Source organism: Monodon monoceros, unplaced genomic scaffold (genome assembly GCF_005190385.1).
Source record: "Monodon monoceros isolate NGI ecotype Baffin Bay Population unplaced genomic scaffold, NGI_Narwhal_1 Super_Scaffold_3, whole genome shotgun sequence".
Taxonomy (NCBI): domain Eukaryota; kingdom Metazoa; phylum Chordata; class Mammalia; order Artiodactyla; family Monodontidae; genus Monodon; species Monodon monoceros.
In genome coordinates, this window is record NW_021703780.1 from 57,738,843 (window position 1) to 57,764,888 (window position 26,046).

The 26,046-nt window shown below is 55.5% G+C and overlaps 1 protein-coding gene across 6 annotated transcripts in view; it reads right to left on the reverse strand.

Annotated features, from left to right (window-relative positions):
- VIPR1 (vasoactive intestinal peptide receptor 1) overlaps positions 1-25,813 on the reverse strand; it is a 33,044-nt gene extending 7,231 nt beyond the window's left edge. The window contains exons 1-6 of one of the 6 annotated variants that reach the window (XM_029244447.1): positions 25,609-25,777; positions 14,315-14,423; positions 10,236-10,343; positions 4,199-4,305; positions 2,735-2,838; positions 2,176-2,308 (exon numbers count right to left, since the gene is read on the reverse strand). In XM_029244447.1, coding sequence (XP_029100280.1) covers positions 2,176-2,308; positions 2,735-2,838; positions 4,199-4,305; positions 10,236-10,343; positions 14,315-14,423; positions 25,609-25,686 — 639 coding nt within the window. In that variant the 5' untranslated portion in view covers positions 25,687-25,777. Of the gene's footprint in view, positions 1-2,175; positions 2,309-2,734; positions 2,842-4,198; positions 4,306-10,235; positions 10,344-14,314; positions 14,424-25,608 lie in introns of those variants that run through there. The other 5 variants (XM_029244446.1, XM_029244449.1, XM_029244448.1 and 2 more) reach the window with 5 other exon arrangements.
- Positions 25,814-26,046: the final 233 nt, after the last annotated feature.

Genomic DNA, 26,046 nt, shown 5'->3' on the forward strand with positions numbered 1-26,046 from the left:
ACCATTAACTATCTATCTGCATCCATCGTCTTCCATCTATCAGTCCCTCCACAGACTCACCTGTCTATCTCTCCATTCATCTACTATCCACATACTAGACATCCACTACCAACCCACACACCTAGACGTCTATCCATCCATTCATTTATCCACTTGTCCATCAATCTGCTCATCCATCCAACCACCAATATACCCCCGCCCATGATCTATCCAATTTTTCTTACTTTATCCATCTATCCTTCCACTTAGTCATCCACACACTATTTACTCAGTCATCCAGCTACCAACCCATCCACTTACCATCTCCGCTACTCATTTATCTTATTCCTATTACGATTGAAGGTAGCTGGAAGACGTATTCTTGCTTGCATTAGCAAGAATCCCTTGAAAGTGTAGGGATATGGGCTGTGGACTGTGGAGTGGGGTTTAGATGGAATTGTTGGGGGAAAGATGGGGACGGAGAAGAGGGAAGAGGAGGGTGAAGTAGAAGTTAGGAAAAAGAAGAGAGTGGAGGGATGATCCTTCCTCCTGGGGGCCAGAGGAGCTAGAGGAAGAAGGGGTTCCCCAGGCAGGTGAGGACAATGGAGGAGTTAGGGAGACCCCTGGGCAGGGAAATCAGGGGCTCTGGGCGGCCCAGCTCGCATGATTAGCAGGTCTTCTGGGCCATCTGTCCTCTCCCAGAAATTATCTGCTGTTTCAGATTGAGCCCAGATACCTATAAGCCAGAGCTTAAAGCCACCCTCCTCCAGGAAGCCCCTCTGATTTCATTCCTCCTTGTACCCAGAACACAGGTTCCCACCCTTTCCTCCTGTGCCCTCGGCTTTGAGGCACCCTCAGAGAGCAGCCTACCCTCCTCTCCCAATGGTTGGAAAGTCCTTCCTCAGGTCTTACTTCAGTCCCTCCTGTTACAGGCAGTCTGTTTCCCCCACCTTCCCTCACCTGCTTTACAGCAAGAATAACTCAGCTCTTTAACAGGACTATTATCTGTGCTTCTCCTTGCCTTAGAAAAGCTTCACAGGGCTGCTAATGAATCGGGAAGCTCATTTCCACAATTATCCTCAACAAGTGCGCTGGAGGCTTCAGGCTGCTCCCCAGGCTCCGGGGCTCACACAGGTCTGAGCCCTACTCCCAGGCTGGATCATCTGAGGCGCTCTGGGAATGGCCAGGGTGGCTCCCCTCCCCCTTGTCGAGATGCCTGAGATACCACCATCACTCTCTGGAGAAAGTCACTTTTTTTTTTTTTGGCCACACCTCGCGGCTTGTGGGATCTCAGTTCCCAGGTCAGGGATCAAACCTGGGGCCTTGGCAGTGAGAACGTGGATTCCTAACCACTGGACAGCCAGGGAACTCCCTGGGGAGATTCACTTTCAATTTCACTCTCTGGGGAGAAGGTACTTCTGAACCCTGAAATAATGCACTGTCTCCGAGGTCACTCATGAGGCAAAAAGTCACTGACCACAAGGGACGAATGGGAGCCAGGGCTGGTCTTGAGCTCTCTGTCTCAGCTCAGGGGGCACTGAGGGAGGAGGCCCTGAGCACAGAATCACCTGCAGATGGACCCCTTAGTGATGGGCGATGAATTCCTTAAATGCTCTCTTAAGCTCCCTTGCCTAGGAAGGTCCAGAGTGACTGAGGGCAGGGGAAGAATAGAAGAAGAGGAGGGCTGTGTGGGTTTGGACTGGCTCCAGAAGGCAACGGGGGGAGTAGGAAGGGGGGCACAGTGAGCAGAGCCATGGGTATGCAGATGGCAGAGAGGAGGGATGGAAGGAAGCTTGAATGTCCTTGCACGATGGGGAAACTGAGGAAGGGATTTCCCTAAGGTCACATAGGAAGTTAGCAGCAGAGGCGGGAAGGGGGCTGTGGGCTCTGGCACGAAGTGTACCACTTTGCACCCAGGAGAGGTGTTTTTCATTGGCAGGAGTAGGTGTGTGAACTCCCAGATGGCCAAGCAGCATCTCCTGCTGCTGGGAGGGAAGCGGGATCCAAGGAGCTGGCAGGCAGGGTCGGAGGGGGGCCATCTTTGGAGAGAGAGAGAGAAAGAGAGAGGGAGAGAGAGAAAGGGAGAGAGAGAGAGAAAAGGGGAGACAGGAGGGAGGAGAGGGAGAGGGAGAAGAGGAGATTCAGGTGAGAGATGGCAGAGGTGGGCCAGGGAGGTGGGCCTGGGCAGGTCCTCACCGAGCCCTTGGAGCAGTGGTCCGACTCCCTGCTGTCGAAGAGGGCCAAGTCTTTGATGAAGACAGCGGTGGCCCTCAGGATGAAGGATATGAAGAGATGCATGTGGATGTAGTTCCGCGTGCAGTGGAGCTTCCTGTGGGAGGTGGCCAGATCTAGGAGGCCGAAGGGGCCTCAGACCCCCACCCCAACCAACAAGTCCAGTGCTCGGAGGAAGGGTAGGGCTTGTAGCCTCTGAATGCAGACCCCACCCCGAAGGGGGGCCCTGTCCCCAGGTGTCCTACCCATGTGTGCAGCCTGGCTTGCAGGTGCCTCATTCCAGGGCACAGGCCCCGCCCTCTGGTGCCCTATCCCCAGGTACAGGGCATCCTGTGAGGGATGAGGCCGACACAGGTGAGCACTTCGAGCACCCTGCTGTCTCTAGGGGAGGCTGGCCTGGCGGGGGCGCTGGGGAAGGACTGTGTGATACCTGGGAGCTGACAGCGGAGGGGGCAGAGCATGCCTGGGTGAGGAGTGACCTGGCTGGTCTGCTTTGAGACCTGTTGCAGGAGCTGGTCCTCACCTGAACAGGCTCAGGATGGCAGTGGCGACCAGGAGGGTGGCGAGGGACAGGCTGTAGCCGACGGTGTAGCCAGTCTTCACAGAATTGTAGAACATTGTCTGCTGCTGCTAGAGGGAGGTGGGTGAGGATCTTGGGCGGGGGTGGGGGGACTCACCTAGGGGGTGCTGGCAGAGGCGGGGTGCCCTATACATCCTGCCTCCCATCCCTGCCTTGGCAGATGAGGAGCCTGAGGCCCAGGGCTCCCGGGAGTAGCTGAGTGGCCCCTTCCAGTTCCCAGAGCCCCTTTCTCCCTGGTTTCCACAGATGAGACAGGACTGCTTCCCAGGGTCGGGAGGGGGTTGAATGCCCTTTCTCCGCTCCTTCACAAGGGAAATGTCAGCGGGGGAAGGAGCGAAGACCTCACACGACCCATTGGTCCATCCATTCATTCTTCAGTCACGTGTCCAACAGCCCTTCTGGGCCAGCTTTGGGCTTGACATCCTCAAGCACAAGACTGCTTGCCCTTCAGACCCCCGACATGAGGCCCTCTCACCAAGTGGCGAGGAATGGACAATGGTAAAGAAGACGCTAGGGGGAGGGTAATTTCCCATTTGGGACTCTCAGAGGCTGGATTTAGCGGGAGGAGGGACAAAGCTGGACACCAAGGGCTTCCTGCTGGCCCCTCCCCATGGACACACACGCAGAGCCATGGTCACTGGGCCGCCCCTCCTTCCTCCCCACCTTCCACACCCTGCTGGAACAGAGGCCAGTGGTCAAGAAGGATCCTGCCCGAGGATCTGGTGGGCTTTTAAGGCCTCTGAGGAAATTGCTGCCCTCTTGGGAGAAGTGAAAGCCTTGTCTGTGAAGGGCTTTGGGGGTGGGACAGAGGTCATCACAGACAGACTACATTCACCCACCAAAGCAGCGAGGGGCTCCTAGCTCGGGACTTCAGTTATACACCAGCCTCCCCATCAATATCCTTCCCTGGCTCCTGGCCCCACATCCTTACAGAGACCACCTATGCTCCACCTGCTCCAGGGCAGATCCCCATCCTGGGACTGAGGACAATAGTCCTGTCCCTGTCCCTGCCCCTGACTGGCTCCTGGGTATCTGAGGCTGGTTCATTCCGGGGTCCGCACCTCAGTTTCTCTTCTGCATGTGACAGGTGGGATGGGCTCTGTCTGCCCTGCCAGGGCTGTATCAAGGCTCCCACGAGGGAGTGGAGTGGCCTGGCCTGGGGGTGCTACTTCTGCTTTGATGCTGTGAGTCATCCTCCTGGAAGCCCCCTCTTGGACCCTGTCAGGGGAGCCAGGGGATGCGCTGCTGGGAATGTGGGCCTGGAGAGGGAGGAGGCTTGAGGAGGGCAGACCCTGGGAGTCCTGGCTCCGACATGGAAGGCAACTGTGCCCCTTGGTGGGAGAGAGTGGAAGGAACTAGCAGGCCCAAGTACTCTAGCGTGTGTGTGTGGGGTGCACTGAGGCCCACCTCGTCCAAACTCGATGCGTTGTCATCCAAGCCACAGGCAACGGGGTAGGGACCAGGCTCCAGGGGCGTCCAGCCCTCGTCAGTGCAGCTGCGGCTCACGTTGCGGCCTGGGTGGAGGGCAGGGGCAGAGAGGAGAGAGGTTGAGGCAGGGAGTGGGTAGGTTGGAGTAGTAGGCATGGGGCCTGGCTGTCTGTCTGCTCAGCCCTACTCTCACCACCCCCTGCGGCATCAGGCTCCAGCTGTTCTGACCTGGACACCCAGGGCATCACGGGGCAGCCTGGGTCAGGGAGAAGCACCTTCAGGGTGGCCAGGGGACGCACCAACACAGATGACAGCCAAAGCAGACATTCCTGCCCCTTGTTGTGTCGGAACCTGACCCCAGGCGCAATTTAAACTCTGATCCTTGTCACGAGCAGCCTGGATCCTTGGCGTGGAACGATCCCTGACCCTTGTCATGAGCTGAATGCTGACCCCCGTCACAGGGCCACGGATGCTGGTGTGGCAGATGCTTCCTCTGTCTGTCCTGTAGGTACAGACAGCAGCCTCCTGGGTCAGCCTGCCTGGGCCTATGGGTCTGGGTTTCCTCCCACGCCTGGGAGCTGGGGGTTCAGATGTGCTGCTGGAGAGGGACCAAAGGTGAGGCAGGAGGTGGGTGGGTGTCGGAGGACCTCTGATAAGGGCACAGGTGTGAAGTCCTCACACACGGAGAAGGGGCACCTGCCCAGGCAAAGGCAAGTATGAGAATAATTGAGCTGCACACCATTGCAGAATCTCGGGGCTGAACCACTAAGGCTGGGGTTCCAGGACAGTGGCACTGTCCGCTGTCCCCGGAGGACCAGGGCTGCAGCAAAGGGGCAGGACCACTGAGCGGCCACGTGAGGTGAGGGGTGACCCCAAGGCTCCCCACCCGCCAGGGAGGGGAGAGGCTGAATAGAAAATGGGTGAGCCAGAGAAGAGCTCTCTGCCCCCATCCCAGGACTCATTACAGAGGCACTGAGTCCAGGACACAGCCTTCCTGCCAGGCTTGTTGTGGGAGAGGAAAGGAGAAGGAGGAAGGGGGAGGGGAAGGAGGAAGAAGGAAAGGAGAGAGAGGGAGGGAGGATGAGGGGAGAGAGAACAGGTAGGAGGAGAAGGGGGTAAGAGGATGAGGAAGAAGGGGGAGGGGAGAGAAAAGTAGGGAAAGAGATAAGGCGAGGCGATGAAGAAGAGCTGAGAGAGAAGATGGGTCCTGACATCCTTGCCGTCTAGCTCCTTTCTCACCTGCACCACCACCATCAGCACCTCCATCAGCACCAGCATCACCATGACCATGACCATCACCATCACCACAATGCACGTTTTGAGAACCTTTCCCAGGTACACTGTACAGAGCACTTCAGGCATATTATCTTTTTGAAGCCCCTCAACCACCCAGTGGGAAAGTAATACCATTTCACAGTTGAGAAGTAAGGCTCCAAGAGGCTGGTCACTTGCTCAAGGCCACATACATAGGACAGGGTAGAGCAGGTGTGGTCCCATAGTCTTCCCAGGTAACCTTGGCCCTCATCTGCACTGAGGTGACTGAGGACTTGTTTCGGGTGTCCAGGTGCAGAGCTGTAGGAGGCGTCAAGCCATCCTGAGCTCAGGGAGGGTCACTGTGCATATGTTTAAAATTTCCAAACCTTGCCGTGTGCTCAGAACATCCCAGGTGATTCCCTATTCCCTATTTCTGTAAATCCTCCTGGCCACCATTTGAAAGAGGTTCTTGTCACCCTACTTTATGGATGAGGAACTGAGGGACAACTAGGGGTAGGGGGATAACCAGGAAGGAGCAGCCCGTTGGGTCTCTTTCCACTGTGAGGTCCCAGGGGTGGCAAGAAGGACTTTGCTGAGGAAGGGACCCTAGGTTGGGCCAGTTTCTTGCCCTGGTGGCCCATTTCTGCACAGGCCTCCCAACCGCACTGCCACAGGAGGCTCCCAGGGCATGAGAAAAATCTTCACACTGCCCCTCTGCACACCGCCCCTCCTCACCCCCTCAGCTTTCTCCCGTTGCAGCAGAGGGTGGGCCGGCCTGGAGGCTTCAAGCAGCCACTCATCAAACTGCAGGCCCCCATCAGCCCCAGATCTCAGGAGCTCACTGGGGGCCCGGAGGCCATGCCCCTTCCCAGGAGCTGATTCTTGGGGGACTGACCCTGCCAGACTGGGGCAAGTAGGAAAAAGGGGACAAGGCCAAACCAGCCAGCCTTAAGGCAGGGACACTAAAGCTCAGGCTTTGGGTTCCCCACTGGCCGGAGGGTCCAGGGCTCGATGAGGCCAGGCCCATGACATAGTGGACACCTGGGATTATCATGAATTAAGCTAGCGAGCCTGGGTGGCCCATCAATGTCTACACAGCAGCATCACATGCCTTCTGTGGGAGCAGTGGGGAGCAAACATTAATGTGTTAAGGCTCGTGATCAGGAGTTACCAATAGTCCCATTAAAAGCGGGGACGCCAAGAGTGAGAGAGGTTGGGTGACTTGCCCATGGTCACACAGCAAAGAAGCAGCAGGCCTGGGATGCAGACCGAGGTCAGCCTGACTCCACATCTTTTTGGGCTCCCAGCAGTGGCTGAAGGGGGACTTTGTCCCTTGGAGCCCCGATTGCCCAGAGAGCAAGGGAGGGCAGGGGATAGTGGGGCATCTTCAGGGCTGGGTGGCCTCTTTGAAGAGCCTGGGACTGAAGTCCAGGACTCCAAGGGAACTGCTCTTGAGATGATCTCAGTAGAAGTCACCATGGGACCCTGAGGATCAGTCAACAGTGTCTTCCCCAGTCTGGGCTGGGGAACCGACAGACCCTGTGTGTGTAGAGGGGGCTACGGAGGGTATGAGAAAGGGCAAGGGACTTTAACCCTGTGCTGGGAGGGCCACTCCACATCCTCCCAGTCTCCTCCCATTTGTCATGTCTCAAAAAAGAAGTCACGGCTGCCCTGCCCCCTTTCCTCCCTCAGTTCTCCACGTGAAAAGCCCTACTCGGTGACTGGGGCTAGAAATCGGGGGTCATTTTCTCCCCACTCACCTCCCCCATCAGTCACCAGTCCTGCCCCAGCTTCCCTTTCCTCGACACCAGCACCGACCGTCTCATCTCCCCTGGATTAGGTAGGAGCCTCCTGATGGTTCTCCCTGTTTTCCTGCCCCTCCAACCCACTCCGCACCCTGAATCCTGGAGGGTTGTTCTAAAATCTAGACCTGATCGTGGCACTCTCTTGCTGAAATCCTGTCAATGGCAGCCCACCCCAGCCAACCAGGGCAGGCGTCTTAGGTTGACAAGACCTTCTCATCTACGGCTTCATGTGATGCTGTGGGGAGGAGGTGTCCCACAGACCCCATAGACACAGGTAATACAGACTGTGGTGTCTTCTTATCAAAATAGCCCTCCTACTTTTTACTCTTAAAAAAAGTCTCTTCAAATATTTAATGGCAAAAACACCACAGGTGAAAGACATGCAGACCACAAATAAAAGGACTAGACCTCCACAGTTGGGAGACTGGGATTGACATATATACACTACTATGTATAAAATAGATAACTAATGAGAACCGACTGTATCGCACGGGGAACTCTACTCAGTGCTCTGTGGTGACCTTAACGGGAAGGAAATCCAAAAAAGAGGGGATATGTGTACATGTATAGCTGATTCACTGTGCTGTAGAGCAGAAACTAACAACATTGTAAAGCAACAATACTCCAACAAAAAATAAATAAATTGAAAAAAGAAGGACTAGACCTCCACAAACATTTTGGTGCCTTGGTGAGCAATCTTTGCCTGGCCACCCCTCCTTCCCGGGTTCTTTACCCAGCCTGGCCAAATGACGTCTTTTAACTCTCTTCAGCTTTCCCTGTAGAACCAGGTCCCTTCCAGCCCTTCCAGAGAAGACACTCCTTCCCCAGTCCTGTTACCCAGAGGGGCAGGAGTTGGGGTTGCCATCACTGCTATCCCACACTTCCCTTACATGTAAACTTTCCTCTTTGGAATTGAGGCTCACACCTTCTTCATCTAGTTGCCCAGGAAAACACAGCCTCTTTCCTTTACAGATTCAGCCCCTAGCCCAGTCTCCTATTTCTTGCCATCATTTTCAGAGGCTAAGGCTGCCAAGTATAGCTAGACAGGTTGTTCACTGCACAACAAGGGCATCTGGCTGATGAACACTGGGGGCTAAAGTGTACTTCATATTCAGCTTGTCACTAGGTAGGTTCTGGTGAGATGTTGAATCCACCTGAGGAAGGGCTGCCTTTCTCTCATCTGCCGAAAGGCTTGGTGTGGGCCCCCCTGAGGCTGGCAACCTCGGGGTTAGCCAGATGGTGGGCTGGACTCCAGGTTCTCAAGTGAAGGATCTGCCTTTACAATTCCAGCAGGGACAGAAGGAAGAGCCTCAGGAGGAATGCAATTAGCAGGCGCTTCCAGGGATCCCAAGAAAGGCTGGTTGCCAGGGCTCTGCTGAAGGGAGCATTATGAGAGATGCCAGAGGAGCTCATCTCCTGTCTGCCCAGGTGCTGGGTCCCGCTGAAAGAGGGCTGGGCTAGGTGGGCACTGGCCTGGAATACGGCACACCTGTGGCTGACCCTCAGGGAGGGCATCCGGATCTCTCCCTCACTGCTGAGGTCACAACGCCGGGCACTGGGGAGCGAAACTGGCCTGCTCCAAAGAGACCATTTGGTCCATCTCCCATTCCCACTTTACAAATAGGGAAACAGGTCCAGAGGGGCAAAGGCCACCTGGAGTGAGAGACTTTCTGCTCATCCTCTGAGCCCTTATCTAGGTCCCATTCATCACCAACCCTTCCCACCCCAGCCCTGCTCCTCCCTCTGTCCTCCCCCAGCTCATCAAACCCACACCTGAGCGGGGCACACTCGAGTCCAATCCCCCCTCCACCGCACCTTCCCGCTTCCCTCCTCTGCCCTGCTCTCCACCCGAGTCCAAACCATCATCATCTCTCGTCTGCCTTGGGGTTGGGTTTTCCTATTCGTACTCCTAGAATCCTGTCTTTGCACAGAAACCAGTTATCAGTTAAAAACCCGAACTGGAGTGTTTCCGTCGCCTGCTTAACCCCTGCAGTGGCTTCTCAGTGAACTTAGGAAAAGCCCAAGTCCTGTCAGTCCTCAAGGCCTGCGTGGTCTGGCCTCTGCCCGCCTACCTCTTTCCTCTCCTCCCTCCCCTGGGCTCACTGCTCTAGCCACACTGGCCTCCACTGAGTTTCCTCAGGGCTCATCCCATGGGCTGTTGATCCTCTGAGCGATCCCCCTGCCAGGACCTTTGCGGCTCTTTCCCAGCCCAGGTCTTCAGACCGCAGCTACAGTATCACCTCCTCAGAGAGGCCGCCATGACGCCTGCCTTAGGTTGTTTCCCTCTCTTCTCTCTCCCAGCACCGCTTATAATTTATAATACATGCATTTGTTTTCTTGCTACACGCCTCTCCAACTAGAACGTGAGCTCCCCGAGGACAGAGCATTTTATCCCTCTGCCCCTCACTGTGCTTGTCTAGCTCAGTGCCAGTCAACATAGTAGGTGTTTAATGAACATTCACTGAATGAAAGGATGACTTACTGTGTCATCTTTAATTACTGGTAGCAAGACAGCCCACTTCCTAAAGAGCTTCCTGCTTTTCCTTTCTGCCTTATATGTGAACATTCACTTAAGCAGAACTTGACAAGGTGTGTAAGAAAGGTCAGTTTCGTAAAGTCAGAAAGGTCATTGCCTCCGAGAAGTGAAAGACTCATTCGTGGCCAGCCCAAAACAATGGGAACATGGCAGCCATAACTCAGCCAATCAGTTATCAATTGCTGAGCAAATATTTAGTGAGACCTTCCCACATGCTTATCTTTCTGTGAAGAGCTAATCAAATCCCATGAGTCCTTCAGAGAACTAATGTCAGTGCAACCTGTTCCAGGAAGCCGCCCCTGATTGCTCCAGCCTCTTTGAGCACCTCCTTTGCCTTCTCACTTCCTTGAGAGGTGAGTCCCTACTCCAGCCGGCTCTACTCCTGCCACCAAGCTCCTGCCCTTCAACCCAGGGTTCTTACCTTGAATGGGGGAGAAGAGTTTAAAGATGAGAGGGCAGGCCAAGACGACCACCTGGCCCCGAGGGGTGGCTGGCCAGCAGGTGAGGTTGTCCCACATCTTGCTGCAGCCTGTGGGGTGAAGGCAGAGGACACATGGGTCAGCGTGGCCACCAGGTGCCTCCAGCCTTGGGGCCTGAGCCCACAGGCACCCACTCTTTTCCTCCTCCTCCAGGCTCCCACCTTGAGGAGCCTCCAGTCTGAGAGGGGAGGCACAGCCCTGTCCAGGCTGTACAGGGAAGGGGGAGAAGGAGGCATAAGTACAGCCCCATGGTCCTTGGTGAGAGACAGAGTGCCCCCTGTGTGTTTCAAACAGTGGTGGGGTTTTGTTTGTTGCAGAGACTAGGGGGGCCTTCCCCGGCATTCAATGGGCAGGCGACAGGGATGCCAGGCAGGTATCCTGCATGGTCGTGCACAGCGATGAATTGTGTAGTGTTTGGGACTTTCAAATGAGTTGCTGGGCGTTTGCATAGATGAAAACCTTTTGTAATGACCAGAGGCTAGACTCTTACTCCATTTTACATATAAACACAAGGTACTTATTGTACGGGTTTGACAATACGAGTTTTCCAGGAATGCAACCGCCAAGCAAAGGAAGAGAAGACTGGGCTTCGTTGTGCTCTAAGAGTTGTTCTCACTAAGAGCTGTTCAATGTTTTGGAAAATCACCTACGACAATGCTGCCGTGAACCTGGGTCGGTGATGCAACCGGCATATGTATCAATCTATGTTTAAAGCTCTCACATTCCCAGAATTTATATTTATAGGTACAACCTTTAGACTATGTCTTCTTATCTTTTGGTGTGATTGTGCTGGAATGTACACATAGTATTCCAGCACACATAGTATTTTATTATATGTGTCTTTATTTTTGTTTTACGGTATAACTAGAACATCATTAAAAAAAAACTGTGTGTCCTAAATTTCATTTTATAATAGTAAGGGAGGCATTAGAAAATATTTCTTGCAAAAAGGAGCTGTTGGGTATGATAGGGTGATGGGTATATTGGGATTTAGCTAGTTCTTGAAGAGTCTTCATAAAACTCACATACAACACAGATGCCTCCAACCCAGTCACACTGTGAATTGTGACAGGGGTGGTGATTAGGGAGTGAGTTTGGAGAAAGCCCTGCATCACAGGCTGAGCTCTCCGCTGTGTACCTATTAGCCTTGAAGGCCTGGCTGGTGACGGATGCACAGACCCCCTAGGGGTCTCTAGGGGTCCACTTTAATAGGCAGATGCAAATGCCACGGTTTTGCCTGTTCAGGGTCTGGGTGGCCCCGAGGAACAAGGACTCCTCTGGATGCTGTCCCCGGAGGGAGGTTTAATTGTCTCTTTGCAACCCTGCCAGTCCCATAGATTTACTCAGGAAACCCAACCCCTGAGCTAAAGTCAACTCCAGCTGGGCCAAACCCAGCCCAGCCCAGGTCCGAAGGTTCACAAGTTCCCAAGAAGGGGGCCTGGGAAGAGGAGGTGGAGGGACATCCCCACCTGGGGAAGAGCCTCGGGCCTCTGAATGCTAAAGTGGGCCGACAGCAGGGAGGGGTGCCATCTGGGGCTGCGGTAGCCAGGTGGCACCTGCAGCTGAAGGCTGAGAATGCCTGGATCTCCGTGGCCTGGTCAGAGTGCACAGCCTCCCTGCCTTGGGGACCTCATCCGCTACCACTCATCCTATCCTGAGTCTTCTGTGGCCTCACTCTGGCTCCCAGTCTCTCCTCCATTCCTGTGCCAGCATCTCTGGAGGCCATGTAGCTGCTCTTCAAGCCAGTCAAATCCTGCTAGTGATTTAAGACCCTGTTCATAATATCAACAGCAAACATTTATGTAGCCTTTATATATGGGAGACACTGTTCTACCCTCTTTACATAAATAACTTATTTAACCCCCTCCCATTTTACAGATGAGCAACTGAGGCACAGAGCAATTATGTAACTAGCCCCACGTCACGTCGCTGGCGAGGGGGACAGCCAGTTCACACGCTCCATCTCCAGCAAACCTCTTGCACTCTGCCTGGTCTGAAGGGCTCAGTGCCATTTCCAGGAATCTTGCATGGCTGGAGTGTGTATGGCCCTGACAATGCTGGGCACACCCTGTCTTGCAGGCCGGCTATTGTGTTTGGGTACTTGCCAGGCTTCAGGCTCTCTGGATCTCCAGCGGTGGTCCAGATCAGGAGTGGATTCAGAGCTGGGTCTCTGGCCCTGAGTTCAGCTTCACCAGAAGAGGCACAGAGGGGAGGGAGGCTGGGCTCTGCTCTCAGGGCGGCCACGCTTGGCCTCAAGAAATCTCAGCACCACCAGGCCTGGGTTGTGAACTGTGCTGGGGTGCAGGCCAGCAGGCAGCGGGAGAGCCAGGGAAGAGGGGCTGGTAGGGGGCACGTGGTCAGGGAGGCGTCCTGCTGGAGACAGCAGGGTCGGGAAGCTGAGATGGGGTGACAGGCAAGAAAATGCTGGGCGCCTGGAGGGCCTGTGGTTGTGAGCTGGGCCTGGGAGTATTCCCTGTGTGTCTGCCCCAGGGAGGCCACTCAGGTCCCACCGCACACGTCATCAGGCCCACAGAGACCCACGGCCCAGGCTGGCTGAACATGCCCATTGGGTGCTGCCACCTCAACAGGAAAGAAAGCCCAGCCTGGGGTGGGGGGTGGCGAGGCAGGGGTGGGGGGCCTCCGCTTGTCGTTTTATAGACGTGTGTGCACAGAGAGACACGCACACTGACAAGCACCCCCAGGCACACAGACTCACAAACACACACGCACATATACATACATGTACACTTACTTGGACATGGAAAAACCAGACACAAGCAAACACAGGCACAGAGAGACACACACAACTCACAGACACACATGTACAGACATGACTGAGCATGCCACAGACACTCACACACACACACACACACAGCACACCAGGCAGACACATCCAGGCAGGTCCAGGCTTACACAAACACATGCCTCCAACACACAAAGACACTCAGAGTGAGTCACGGAGCTACACGCCCCAGAGGCACAGCCATAGCCCTAGACAGACAGGGGCCAGGAGCACACAGCTGGATGTGCGTGAACATGCGCAGAGCCTCTCACAAGGTCATGGGCAGACTCACCGCCCACAGACCCATACATGCCCTCCTCTGGATCTCGGGCCAGCTGCCTGGTGACAGGGTGTTGGCACCTGCCATGCACCCTGTGCCAGCAATGACCTCATTGGGATCACGAGGGTGGCCTGCCCTTGGGGCCTATAGTCTGGGGTCTGGGCCTCTCTGGGCTGCGCATGATCCCGGATCCCACTGTGGAGCCTTTCCGAGGCCTGTCTGCAGCCTAGTCCTGCCTCCCTGCCCTGGCGGGTGGGTGGGGCATAGGCAGCAGGCAGGTCCGGCCACCTCTCTACCCAGGCCGCAGTCTCAGGGCCCTGGGAGACAAAGGGCCGGCCCCCCTTGCGAGCTGGGAGAGGCAGAGGCCATCCGTGATGCTATACACACACTCACTACCTCTACGGGAGGCAGAGAGCCTGGGCGGCAGGGCCCAGGAGGAGGGGCCCAGGACGGCGTGCATAACTGCCAGCCTCAGGGAGATGGGGGCACTGGGGAGCCAGGAAGAAAGATGCTCCCTGCTCCTGAGCCAGGCTGCTACGTAGCTGTAAGCTCGGCCTCGGGGAGGTGACCTCTGGGAGGGAGGCCCGGAGCTGGTCTGGGCTCCCCACTGCTCCAGCCCTCCTCCTCCCTCACAGGGAGCCTTGAACTCCATAGCTGCTCCCCACCTGCCACGGGCAGTAGGCCTGGGCGCCTTCCAATTTCCCAGCCTCTCTGCTTCTCCCAATCCTGCCCACCCTTCTGAGTCTGGCTCAGGCTGCAACTTTTGAAGGAAGCCATCTACTTCCTTCCGTTCTCACCCCAGGGCTGCTGAGCCAAAGGCGGGGAGCACAGGATTGGGGAGTGAAGACCGGAGGGTGCTGCCATTTGATCTGATGGCCTCGACCTGAGAGTGGATCTGGGCTCACGGTGTGAGGGAGGGGGCCTCCTTGGGGGCCCCTTCTTGCCACTGGGGGCCTCACCTGTTGTTTCATTCTCCAGCTGGGCCTCCTTCAGGCACTGGTTGTGCTGTACCTTGATCACATGCATATAGTCACACTCCTCCTGCTGCAGCCCGACTTCCCAGCCGCCCTGGGGAACAGAGACAGGGAGGGGGACCCGTCACCCTCATCCACAGCCTACTTGTCATCCACGGACTCCAGGAGCACAGCGCCAGGCAAGGCCCAGTCACCGGACTCATCCAAGTTCCAGACTAAACCCCAATCCCAACCCCAGAGTGAATTCGACCTTAAACGGAAGCCTGACCCTGACCTAGATCTGACCCCAAACTCTTGTCCATTGTCCCCAAAGTGGGGTCTGCCTTGAGGGCCCTGTCATGGTTTCCTGGTGGTCCTAGCAGTACCATGGCTGTAACAACACTGTCTCTTTGTGGGTGGTACGGCTATGGACAGAGTTTAGAGGGCCTCCCCTTAGAGCCCAGAGCTGGCCCACTGGACTTTCCAGTTTGGGTTGGGAGCCCTCAGTCACTGCTTCAGACTCCATGGATGAGTGGGGCCCAGGAGGCGTCACCTCGTTATGAGCTGGACCCTGGCTTCCTGTTCTTGGAGCCAGGCCTGGGAGGAATCCAGGAGTCTGGCTGCATCTTCCAGCCTCTGTCCGCATTCTAGGAGCCTGTGCTCAGTCCCCCTGGGTCACCAGGCTGGGAAGGGAATTCTGGGCCTCCTTGGCCAGATACCCCCCACCCCCGCCTCCTTAGCTTCTGAATAATTGAAGCTCTGTCAGATCTAATGAGGATGAGGGAGGTCTCAGGAAGTACAAGAGGCCCCTTTAGGATGGCTGGAGGTAAGGAAAAGGGATGGGAAAGCCCAAGCTTCTCCCCTCCCCTCCCCTGTGCCCTGGCCAGGGATTAGGGGTGAGATCTGACCTGTGTGCCAGGGAGACATTGGCATTGGGTCTGACATGTGAGTAGGGGTGATAGCTGCACAGGAACAGCCAGAAAAAGCAGGTCTTGGGAGCCACTGGGTGAGGAAGGGGGGTAAAGGCCTCCGTGAAGGAATCATTGGGCTGGTGGCAGCTTCTGTCTGTCTCTTTGGCTTTAGGGAAGTGGCTGCCACCTCACATCAGCTTCCTCGTCTCTGCCCGGGGAGAAGAATGTCACAGTCCCAACAGGCTGTGGGGAGAGGCCAGCAAGATTGCTCCAGAATCAGAGTTTATCAGCATCTCTTCCACTTGTCCCCCCTCACCCTGGGACATGGTCTTCACCTCCCTGGACCTCAGTTTCCTGGTGGGCTAAATGGGCCTCAACCACCTCCCTTGCTGACCCAAAGGCTTCTTGCAGTAGGGCTGTGGGGAGAGCATAGGTATAGTGGGGTTTCCATTATTTCCTTCTTTTAAGGGGTCCCCGTCTGGCATTGTTCTAAACAAGTCAATCCCATTGTAAGCATGTGACCCCAAAGAGGGACCATACTCTTAAATCTCATGTCTTTTCTTTCTTTTTTTTTTTTTTTTTTTTTTGCGGTACGCGGGCCTCTCACTGTTGTGGTCCCTCCCGTCGCGGAGCGCAGGCTCCGGACGCGCAAGGCTCAGCGGCCATGGCTCACGGGCCCAGCCGCTCTGCGGCATGTGGGATCTTCCCGGACTGGGGCACGAACCCACGTCCCCTGCATCAGCAGGAGGACTCTCGACCACTGCGCCACCAGGGAAGCCCCCTCATATCTTTTCTTTTAAACAGTTATATGAACAAGCGTATCCTGCTCCACAATAGATCTGTGTTACTTTCCATATGCCAAGTTTTAAATGACTTTCCAGCTAATATCTTTACCCTAATTGGCTGGTAGCGTTAATGGTCCAAGATGGAACCCACGTTCACTATGTGGCTTCCAGGCTCATGGCGAGTGAGGTCTGGGTGCTGGGGTCACATGCTTCCCCTCCTGCCCAGGAGGGACGGAAATACTCATGGTGCTTTGTCTTAAGGGATCTGTGTCTGGCTCATCCTGCTGGGGCATGGGAAGACGGGTGGCCAGAGGGATCCCAGAGGTGGCCTCTGGGAGAGGAACCCAGGGATTGGCCACCCCAGTTTGTGTCCCACCATTGGTCTCTCTTGCTTGCTTGGAGCATGTTTCTCCCCAAGGTAACTTCCCAGCTTGTTGTCCTTCAGCAACAGGGTTTGTTCCGCCTTCTGGTTCTCCCCTGGCCTGGCCTGCTTCTCCTGCCCATTTTCAGCTGCCATCACCCCACAACATGAAAGCAGAATGGGTAGTAGTAGACATCTGTGTTGCTGCCTTCTACCATCCTTCACCTTCCTCTGACGCCATGTCCTCACCTCTACCTGGAAAACCACGTCCTTTCCCACTCTTGGTCTATGGGGTTCTGATGAACCCTCTTCCAGGGGGTCAATATACGACCAGATTTAAGCCAGTCAAAGTGTTCCTGGCCATAGTCCCTGGCGCATGGCCTAATTCAGGCTCCTCAGAGCCAGGAAGCTCATTCCTGGGACCTTGGATTAAGCAATTAGGCAAGTGGATTTGTTCTCTCCCACTGGACTGGAAACCTCAAAGGATGCAGGGGCTAGAACTACCGCCACCACCTTGTTGCCAAGTATAGCACAATGATGAAGCCACACAGTTAAAGGAAGGATAAAGAGGTAGAGAAAAACTGGATCCTCTTGACATTGTCTGAGCCCCTGAACGCAGCCATGCCTGAAATCAGCCCTGCTTCCAGGAACATGACTGAATAACTTTCTGTATGGCTTAAGCCAGGTGAGTTTTCTGTCCTTGTAACCAAGAGTCCAGACTTGTGCTCTGAAGACAGGACAATGGATGCCCTCATTTGCTGAGCCCTCTTAAGCCTGGGCTATGGCCATGCTGTTTGCCGGGACACAGTTATTTTCCAGTCACTGAGGGCATCATAGGGCTCCTGGTGGCTTCTGCCTGCTATTTTCTGAGGGTGAAGGGGTGTGGGGTCACCTTCTCTGGGCAACTCTGCTCCCCCAGCAGCACAGCCACAGTGTCTCTCCTGAGAGGCAGTGTGTAGAGGAAGGGCAGGAGCCCTTGGGATAACCTGGGAGCCTGGGGGGTATCTCTGAATAAAGTGAGGGTGGTCTAGAGCACAGGTCCCCAACCCCCTGGGCTGCAGGATTAAGAACCGGGCCACACAGCAGGAGGTGAGCGCCGGCAAGCGAGTGAAGCTTCCGTTGCTCACATTACCGCCTAAACCATCCCCCCCATCACTCACATTACTGCCTGAATCATCTCCCCCACCCCGACTTCACCCTGTCCGTGGAAAAATTGTCTTCCACGAAACCGGTCCCTGGTGCCAAAAATGTTGGGGACCACTGGTCTAGAGGATGAGTTCTGCTTTCACCACAATTGGGTGCTGGGCCCCATGTGGAGAAGGGTAAAGGAAATAGAGACCCAAAGAGGGACTGGAGGTCACTCAGCAATGCACATTTCCAGAGGGACCTAAGTCTCTGGCCACTGGTCTGGACTGCATCAATCCCTCTCCATGGCCTTGTCTTGGGCCATCTGGTCAGCCATTGCCCTTTGGAGGACAGGGCCAGGACAGCTGTCTCTAGCCCTTATCACTGAGGAATTCAGGCAGACTATGGACTTCCTCTTCTACATACTTCCCTATTCTAAACATCTTCATTATCCATCTGGACTCCAGACACACAAAATTAGAAAATTCCCAGCCAGTTGTAGCCAAGTCTAATGGTCCCAGGGAAGGTTTCCAGGGGATGATATAGCTGGTGTGTGGGGTTCACAGAGAATGAGAAGTAGTGGTGGGCCTCTGATGTTGTGTAAGAGTTTGACAATTAGAGGTAGAGTAAGAACATTCCAGAAAGTAGGAGCAGTGTGTGCAGAAGCGTGGAGGCATGAAAATGCCTAATATATTCAAGGTTGCAAGAAGCCCGATGTGGCTGCAGCAAGGGGCGCTGGAGGCATCAGGAGACAAGTTGGGAGACGTAGGCAGGGGCCAGGCCTCATCACCTCTGCCTGGACTAGTGCAGTAGCTCTCAGCCCCACCACCTGCAACCTGAGGGATCTTTGTCAAATGTGTATCCCCATCCTCGTTCTCCTGCATCAAATCTCTGATGGTCCTAGGAGTCAAAGCCCAGACATCAAAACTGGCATTCAAGACCCTTCCTAACCCCACCACTGCCTAGGTCTCCCAACTTGCCTCCTGCCACCTCATGTGGAGAGGAGGAAGCAGGCCTCAGAGTCAGTCTCACCTTGCAGTTGGTTTAAGATGAGAGTTTCAGGCCAGACTGGACCCCCAATACCTTCTCTGTGACAGCAGTTCCTGAGCCCAAAAGAAGGGACTCAGGCAAGAGTGAAGGAGTCCATAGCATTCCTTCAATCCTGACCCTGTGTCTCCTGCCATTTGTTGGCCGGATGTGGGAGGTGACTGACTGGGGGTTTGTAGGAGAGTCCTGAGTATCTGGCTGGGGGCGTGGATTAGCCAAGTCTTGTTAATTCCACTTGCTCAGTAGGCCTCTTCCTTTTTATTCCCACCGTGAGGGGCTTGGGAGAGGCCCTGCTTCCTCTTCCTGACGTGGGGCTGCCTGAGATATAGGGCAAAGGCTGCGGTTCTGGGGGAAAGTGTGAAGGTGCTGAGAGTCGTAGCTGTTAGATGCTGGGGGCTCAGAGAGACAGGGTGAGGCCAGCTCAGGTGTTGTGGGCCATACGCAACCCCCTCAAGGGAAGCTTGAGACCACAGCTACCGGTCTTGAATCAGAACCTCCAGCTTCATCCCAGGGCCAGAGAACTACGGCTGGAGAAGCCATGGGAGACAGAAGCAGGGCGGTGGGTGCGCATGAGTCCCTCTGAGGAGCAGCTAGTCTGTGAGAGGGGTCTAAAATGCAGCAGGCTGGAATAGGTGAGACAGGAGAAAGAACTTCCTGCCTGTAAATTACCAAGCACTGTGGGCCACCATGGATGATTTGTGCTTCTGAGGTTTGTCAAAGGAGGGCTCTTTTTTTTTTTTTCCTGCTAGGGATGGTTGGAACAAGCTGGGGAATGGGGAGTAGAGAGCGGGGGCTCGGGAGGGTCACATTTACCATCCTCCCATTACCATCCCATATCCCACGATTTATTTAAGCTCCTCCCTGCCCCCCACTGAAATAAGGGGCAATAAAGAGTTATGAGGGGAAACTGAGGACCCAGAGAGAAAGCAGTGTGATCAAAGGCACTCAGGACTGCAACCCAGCTTCCCCCGCTGTCCCCTTCATTTCGGCTTTTGTGTTTGAATTGGTAAGGAGATGGAGATCTTGTAGCCGAGGAGGAGGTGAAGGGGAGAGGAGAGAAGGAGTAAAAGGAGGAAAGAATGGGGGCAGGCATAGGAAGGTAAGGTAAATCATGGGATCCAGCAGTCACGGAAAACAGGAGAAACATGCTCCTGGCTTTGCAGAGGGCACTAAAAGAAGTTGAAATTATCATCTTAGTGGGAAGAGACACAAGGGAGTCTGTTGGGCTGATGGGAATGTATAATAGCTTGATCTGGGTGGTGGCTACATAGGTGCACAAGTGTGAGATAATTCCTTGAGCCATCACTTCAGATTTGTACATTTCACTAATTAAAAACTGCCTCTAAAGTCCCAGGGCGTCATGTGACATGCCATTGCCACTTTGGAAGAAGTAGCTCCTCTTATAAGACAGCAGAGCCTAGTTAAGTCCACAAGTTCTGGAAGCATACTGTCTGCCACTTCTGGGCTGAGCGGCCTTGGGCAAGTCACCTCACCTCATCTGTAAAATGAGGACAATGACAGCACCACCTACATCCAGGGTTGTGTTGGGTCACATGTAAGGGACATGAGGGGATTGCCAAGGGTTAGCAGTTGTTGCCAAAGCCCCAGCTCAGCCCAGCCCCTCATGCCCGGCTGCCTTGCTGTCTATGCCCAGACCCAGCCTAGCGCCAGCCTGAATGCCCTGCGGAACCCCAGGCAGTCTGAATGTCCTGCCCACTGACAAGGGGCAGCAGTGCCCTCCAGAGGAAAGGTCTCAAGCCTGGTTTTCCCCTACCCCCTACCCCCTACTGCAGTCTGATTTCTCTCCCCCTCCCTGTATTTTGACATCCTTTTGCCAATAGTCCAAAGCCTCCTGTCTCTGCAAGTCCTGGGGAAGGCTGAGCTCTGGCGGGGTAGGAGGGTGGAGTGAGAATTGGTGTTTGTGGATGGGGGGTAAGAAAAAGAGTGGAGACATAGGGCTTGGGATGCAGGCTTGGGTTTGGGGCAAGAAAGAACTTTCCTCAGCTTAGGGTGGTACCAGGGCAAGGGCTCTCATTATTAGGAGAATGCAAGCAAAGGCATTCAGCCTGGGGTTAAACCTGGTCCCTCAAGAGGCCCTTCTTGCAAGGTTTACTGAGGGGCATGAAGCCTTACAGGCTTTCTTTGCAGAGGATCGCCACAAGAATGGCCAGCAAAGCTGGGGTGGCAGAGACTCAGGTTTAAATCCTCTGTCCTTTGAAAGTCATCCTGGGCACCACTGGGGAAAGACACTCAGTTTCAAACACGGTGTCTGTGGGTGATGTTGATGTCGGGTCACCGGCAGAGAGCAGGGCACTGACAGGGAGCCATGACTCCTCGATATGTCGGCTGGTGACCTCTTCTCCTCCTCTGATGACCCCCTGGGCAGGAAAAACTTGTTTTTAAGATGGTGGGAGGCACTTCCTGGGAGATATGGACCTTCACATCATGAACCACATGAGAGGAGTTGCATATAAGATTGGGCCCTGTCCAGTGAAGCCCAGCTTCCTGCCCACCCACCCTGCTCCAGGCCTCCTGCTCATCCCCTCACCCACCTGCCAGCTCGCTGTACAGTCCCATCATGGCACAGGCAGGAAAGGTCCTTGTAGTAGGTGCAACCCTCCCACCTTGATAATATCACCACTCATCTTGTGATGCTGGATTAAATGCTGCTGGGGGATATCTGAATATCGACTATTAAGGAATCCCTGTTAATTTTGTTAGGTGCGATAATGGTATACATAGTTACATAGGAAAATATCCTTTGATTTTAGAGATGCATCTTAAAATAATTTGTTCTATGATGTCTATAATGTGTTTTAAAATAGTTTGGCCAAAAAAAGCAAATGATGCAAATATTAATGGTTAAAGGTTAATAATTTTCAAATCTAGACATTGGGAGTGGACAAACACAGGACATTCCTATACTGCCTGCCATTTTGCTGACATCACTCCAAGAAATGGGTATTTCCATGTTCATTATACTATTCACTCCACTTAAAAAAAATATGTTTGAAAATGTTCACAATAAAAGTTAAAAAAACCCCATAATGTGATGGAAAGATTAAATTGCATTTCTTTTTCTTCTGAAATACATCGAAGGTATGTGGGAGAGTTTGCATGTATTGTACATTTTCCTGGGTGCAATGAGAACAGCTTTGTGTTGGGAAAGTCAGAGAGGGGAGGGCTGAGTCTGGGAGGATGATGACAAAGAGCAGGGAGAAAGGGACAGGGCTCTGTCTAGTCCCCTGGCCCCATTCCTGCATCTACGTCCAGGGGTGTCACAGCGAAGGGCCCCTGCGAGTGGCAGGCTCCACCCAGGCTGGGTTGCCATGAGGCTGCCTGCGTGCAGGGAGGCCCACCATCCGTTGCCTGCCTGGGCCTGGAGCCTCACCCCCCAAACTGTCTGGCCGCCCATGAGGAAGCACTAATCCCTGTCCCCAGTACTCCCGCCTGCCCTGGAAGCCCCTGGGCAAGGGGGGCAAGAGAGGGCTGAAGAAGGGTCCCTAGGGCTCCCAAGCTGGGGATCAAGAGGAAAGAAAGACCTGTCACATAGTTCACACAGCACTTTCACCTCCTTCAAGTCTCACTGAAGTCCTGACTGGACGGCCAAGCCCATTTCACAGTCAGTCGTGATGCTGGGGGTGGGTGGGTGGGTGGGAAGACTCTGCCCCAGCCAGGGTGGAGCTGGCCTCTCTTCCCATTTCTCTTGAATCTTGGGCCAAGGGTTCTCACCCTCCCTTTTGTGATGGGGAAACAGAGGCCCTTCCACAGAAAGGAAACATGCTCTCCAGGTCAACTGGCCATTGCCATGGAGTGAGGGGAGGACCCAGCTCAGGCTCCTTATCATGGAAGCTCTAGAAGCGTCAGGAAAGATGGAGACTCAGGGGAGCATGGGAGGGTGGAAACCTCTGAAGGGAGCTCGCTCTTCCAGTGCAGTCCCTGGGGAGCCCTGGGCAGGCCTAACTGACGTTGTCCCTTGACTTAAGGAGGAGACCTGACCCCTCTGTAGCTGTGTTTCCTAAAGCCCATAGGGTGGCTTGCTGGGGGCCGGGAGGGCTGGGTAGCCATGGACAGCTTCTGGAGCAGCTGGAAGCAGAGGGCTGGGGCAGCATGCCTACGGCAAGGTGAAGCCTTCAGGAGCAGATGGCCAGCAACCCGCTTCAGAGAAGAATCAGAGGAACCAAGTGTCCCCCAAGCCCAGGACCACCCTAGTCTCTGGGGGGAGCTGAGGGCTTCCTCCACTTTCTGGGGTCAGGCTCATTGGTCCTGCCAACAGAGGTTGTTTTATGGTCTCAGGTGGAAGGTTGGACCATTTGGCTGAACTCTTCAGGGACTGCTCTTCCTCCTCCAGGGAGCCTTCCCTGACTGCTCCTCTCAGCGACCCTTGCCCCATTTCTGGGCAGCTGCACCCCACACCCACCTGGGCTGGTTCTCCTGGGTCACTGGCTCAGCTCTCCCCTACCAACTGGAGAATCTTCCCAGGGCAGGGCGTGGGTCTGCTCCTTCTCTATGACACCTCCCGCCCCTGCCCTGGGCTGGGCACTGGCCTGAGCAGTTCTGCTACCAGTGAGGAGCCCCTGTGCCTGCTGTCCAGGGGGTGGGGGTAGTGGAAGGCCTGGAGGGTGGTCTTGGGGCGGACTTCCTCTTCTGAGACACTGGAGGTTTTCTTTCCTTTTTTTGCTTCCCTGTTCAGAGATTTCCTCTTCACAGACTGAGGTCAGGCCTCCATAAACAGGAGTGATAAGGCCTTGGGCTTTCAAACTGAACTTTGCAGCTACCATTTTATGACTCTGGTAACGTACTCCCCCCCCACCCCCGCCACCACCCCCCACCCCCCGCCAAGTCTGGCTGGAGTAGGATTGCCTGGTGTCCATTCCTTATGGGAGCAAGTGCTGGCTAGTGGGGAGGAGGGAGAAATAGAGAGGGAAATGGGGGCCCCTCATTCCAGCCTGCCCTCATCCACTCCTGGGTGAGTCCCTTCTGCTCTCATCCAGTCCTGGGTGAGTCCCTTCTCCCTCTGTGGGCCCAGCCCTGCACTGGGCTGTAGGGGACATGGGAGGGTAAGAGACCTTAGCCCTTGATCCCATGGGATGGTCAAAAGAGCCCAGGCTGGGAGGTGAGTAGGGTTGACGGGTGGGGTCAGAGGGGGAAGGGCTGAGTGGGCTGGAGCAATCAGGGAAGGCTTTCTGGAGGAGCAGCTCAAGTTGGGAACTAACCAGACAAAATGTGGAAAGAACAGGGGAGGGTAGGCATGGGAAGAGCCAGGCTTTGGACTTTCTCAGGAGGTGGGGGGCAGATGTTGCACGAGAAGGGGCCCCACTGAAACCACTCTGCCCCTAAGCTGAGAAGCCTCCAGGGATGGGAGAATGGGGTGCCAGTGGCGGTCTCAAGATCCCTGGCTCATCCAGGGAGAATTTTTTTTTTTTTTTTTTTTTTTTTGTGGTACGTGGGCCTCTCACTGCCATGGCCTCTCCCGTTGCAGAGCACAGGCTCCAGATGCTCAGGCTCAGCGGCCATGGCTCACAGGCCCAGCCGCTCCGCAGCATGTGGGATCTTCCCGGACCGGGGCACGATCCCACGTCCCTTGCATCGGCAGGCGGACTCTCAACCACTGTGCCACCAGGGAAGCCCCTCCAGGGAGAATTTGAGTGGTTGGAGCCCAAGGGTGGAAGAGCCCGAGGGCTGCTGGTGAGGCCTGGAGGCTTTGTGACACTGAGAGGCTGTAAGTGGTGCCAGAGCTACGGCCTCAGGGCCAGAACTTGGTGGGGCTTTGAGTGCTCAGGAGGTGGGTCTCACCACGGCCATTAGTGGGAGGAGAGGAATTATGCCAATTGTCTTAAGGCCTGCTCCCAGGACAAACAATGAGCACCCCGTCCCGGAGTGTGCAAGACATTAGCTAGATGGAACAGAGATTCCTGCCCTGGTGGAGGTGATGGTAAGGGAGGTAATCATGGGATAGAGGAAACTAGATGACCAATATACTCCATCCACCCACCAGCCAACTTGGAGCTGGTGCCAGACCTGGAACCCACAGGTTTTAGGCCCTGCCCAAGCAGCAACTGCAGATTCCTCAAGTCCTGGGGAAAGGGTAGAAAGAAATCAACCTCAGCCCAGGTCTGATGGGTGGGGGACAGGTGTGGCTCTGTTATCTTTGGGCCTCACTTTGCCCATCTGTAAAATGGGCTTGGGTAGTCTTCAGGTCTTCCCTGATCTTACAGAGAGATGACTCATGCATCTCCTGCCTCAACCAGAATCTGCCCTGCAGCCCAGGTAAGCCACACCCCCAGGCACACACATGGGCACACCCACACATGGGGCACGAGGGCACACATGCACCAGGGGCACACACACACCCATATGGAGATGAAGCAGAAGTGGGAGGAAGAGGGTGGCCACTGTTTGCTGGTTGTTTGTTCCCTGGTTAGCTTTCCCCATGCACATGTCTGGCCCTCCCTGAGAAACACCACTCCAAATCCTTACTGCCCACCACCTTCCACCTTGAGCTCCATACCTTTCAGCTCTGCTCAGTGGGAGGGCACAGAAGGGTCTGCCTGCCAGCCACCTGATCCCAAAAGCCCCTTCCCAGGTCCCGGGGTCCTCGGTGTTTGGTCTGCTGCTGAATGTCACTTCTACAAGTAGCTTAAGGCCCCACAGACACCTCCGGTGGGGCACAGCACACAACGACGACCCTCACAGCCTGCCTCCAACCTCCTGTCTAGCAGACCTTCCATTTCAGTGGACCACAGTCCCCGACCCTGCATCCACTGACTTCCCCAACCCACAGGTACTACACGGAAGGCAAGTTTGGAGTCCGCCCTTAACCGTCTCCCCTCCACCGGTGTCCCAGATCCCGGCGCTGAGCGGGCTCCAAACAGCGCTGGAAGGGACTAGGCTCGACGGAGACCCCACCCCGCCCTCGGGTCTAGATCCGGTCTGAGGCGCAGGGGAGGCGAGACACGGTGCTCCGCGCCCCTTATCCCCTCCACACGGACTTGAGCACACGGCTGGGCTCCCGTCACCCTCGCTCCACCCCCAGCTGCCGGGACTCTGGGCGGCTCGGCGGACACTCACCGCTGGCCCGAGGGCGCAGGCTAGGGCGCCGACCAGCACGCAGAGCCAGCGGGCGGGCGGAGGTCTAGGAGGGCGCATGGTCCGCCCCGGGTCCGCGGCGGGCGGCCCGGCGCCGGTAAAGGGCGGGCGGATGGGCGGCGTACCGCGCAGCGGACGTTGGGGAGACTGACAGAGTGGCGCTGCTGCGGTGCCCCTGCGTTAAGAGGCCCCGCTCGGAGCGGGGGCGGGCCCCGGGGGCTCGTCTGACGGGCGGCTGGTGCAGCCAATGGCTCGGCAGAGGCGGGGCGGCCGCGCAGGTGTGGGGCGGGGCTGGGGGAAGCCCCGGCGAGTCGGGTGTCCCAGCGCTCCCTCCGCCAGTCTCACACGTCAGTCCTCAGAGGCGAGGTGTGGGCAGGCCTTCGTCCCTTCGGACCGCATCCCCGGGAGACCCAACACGTC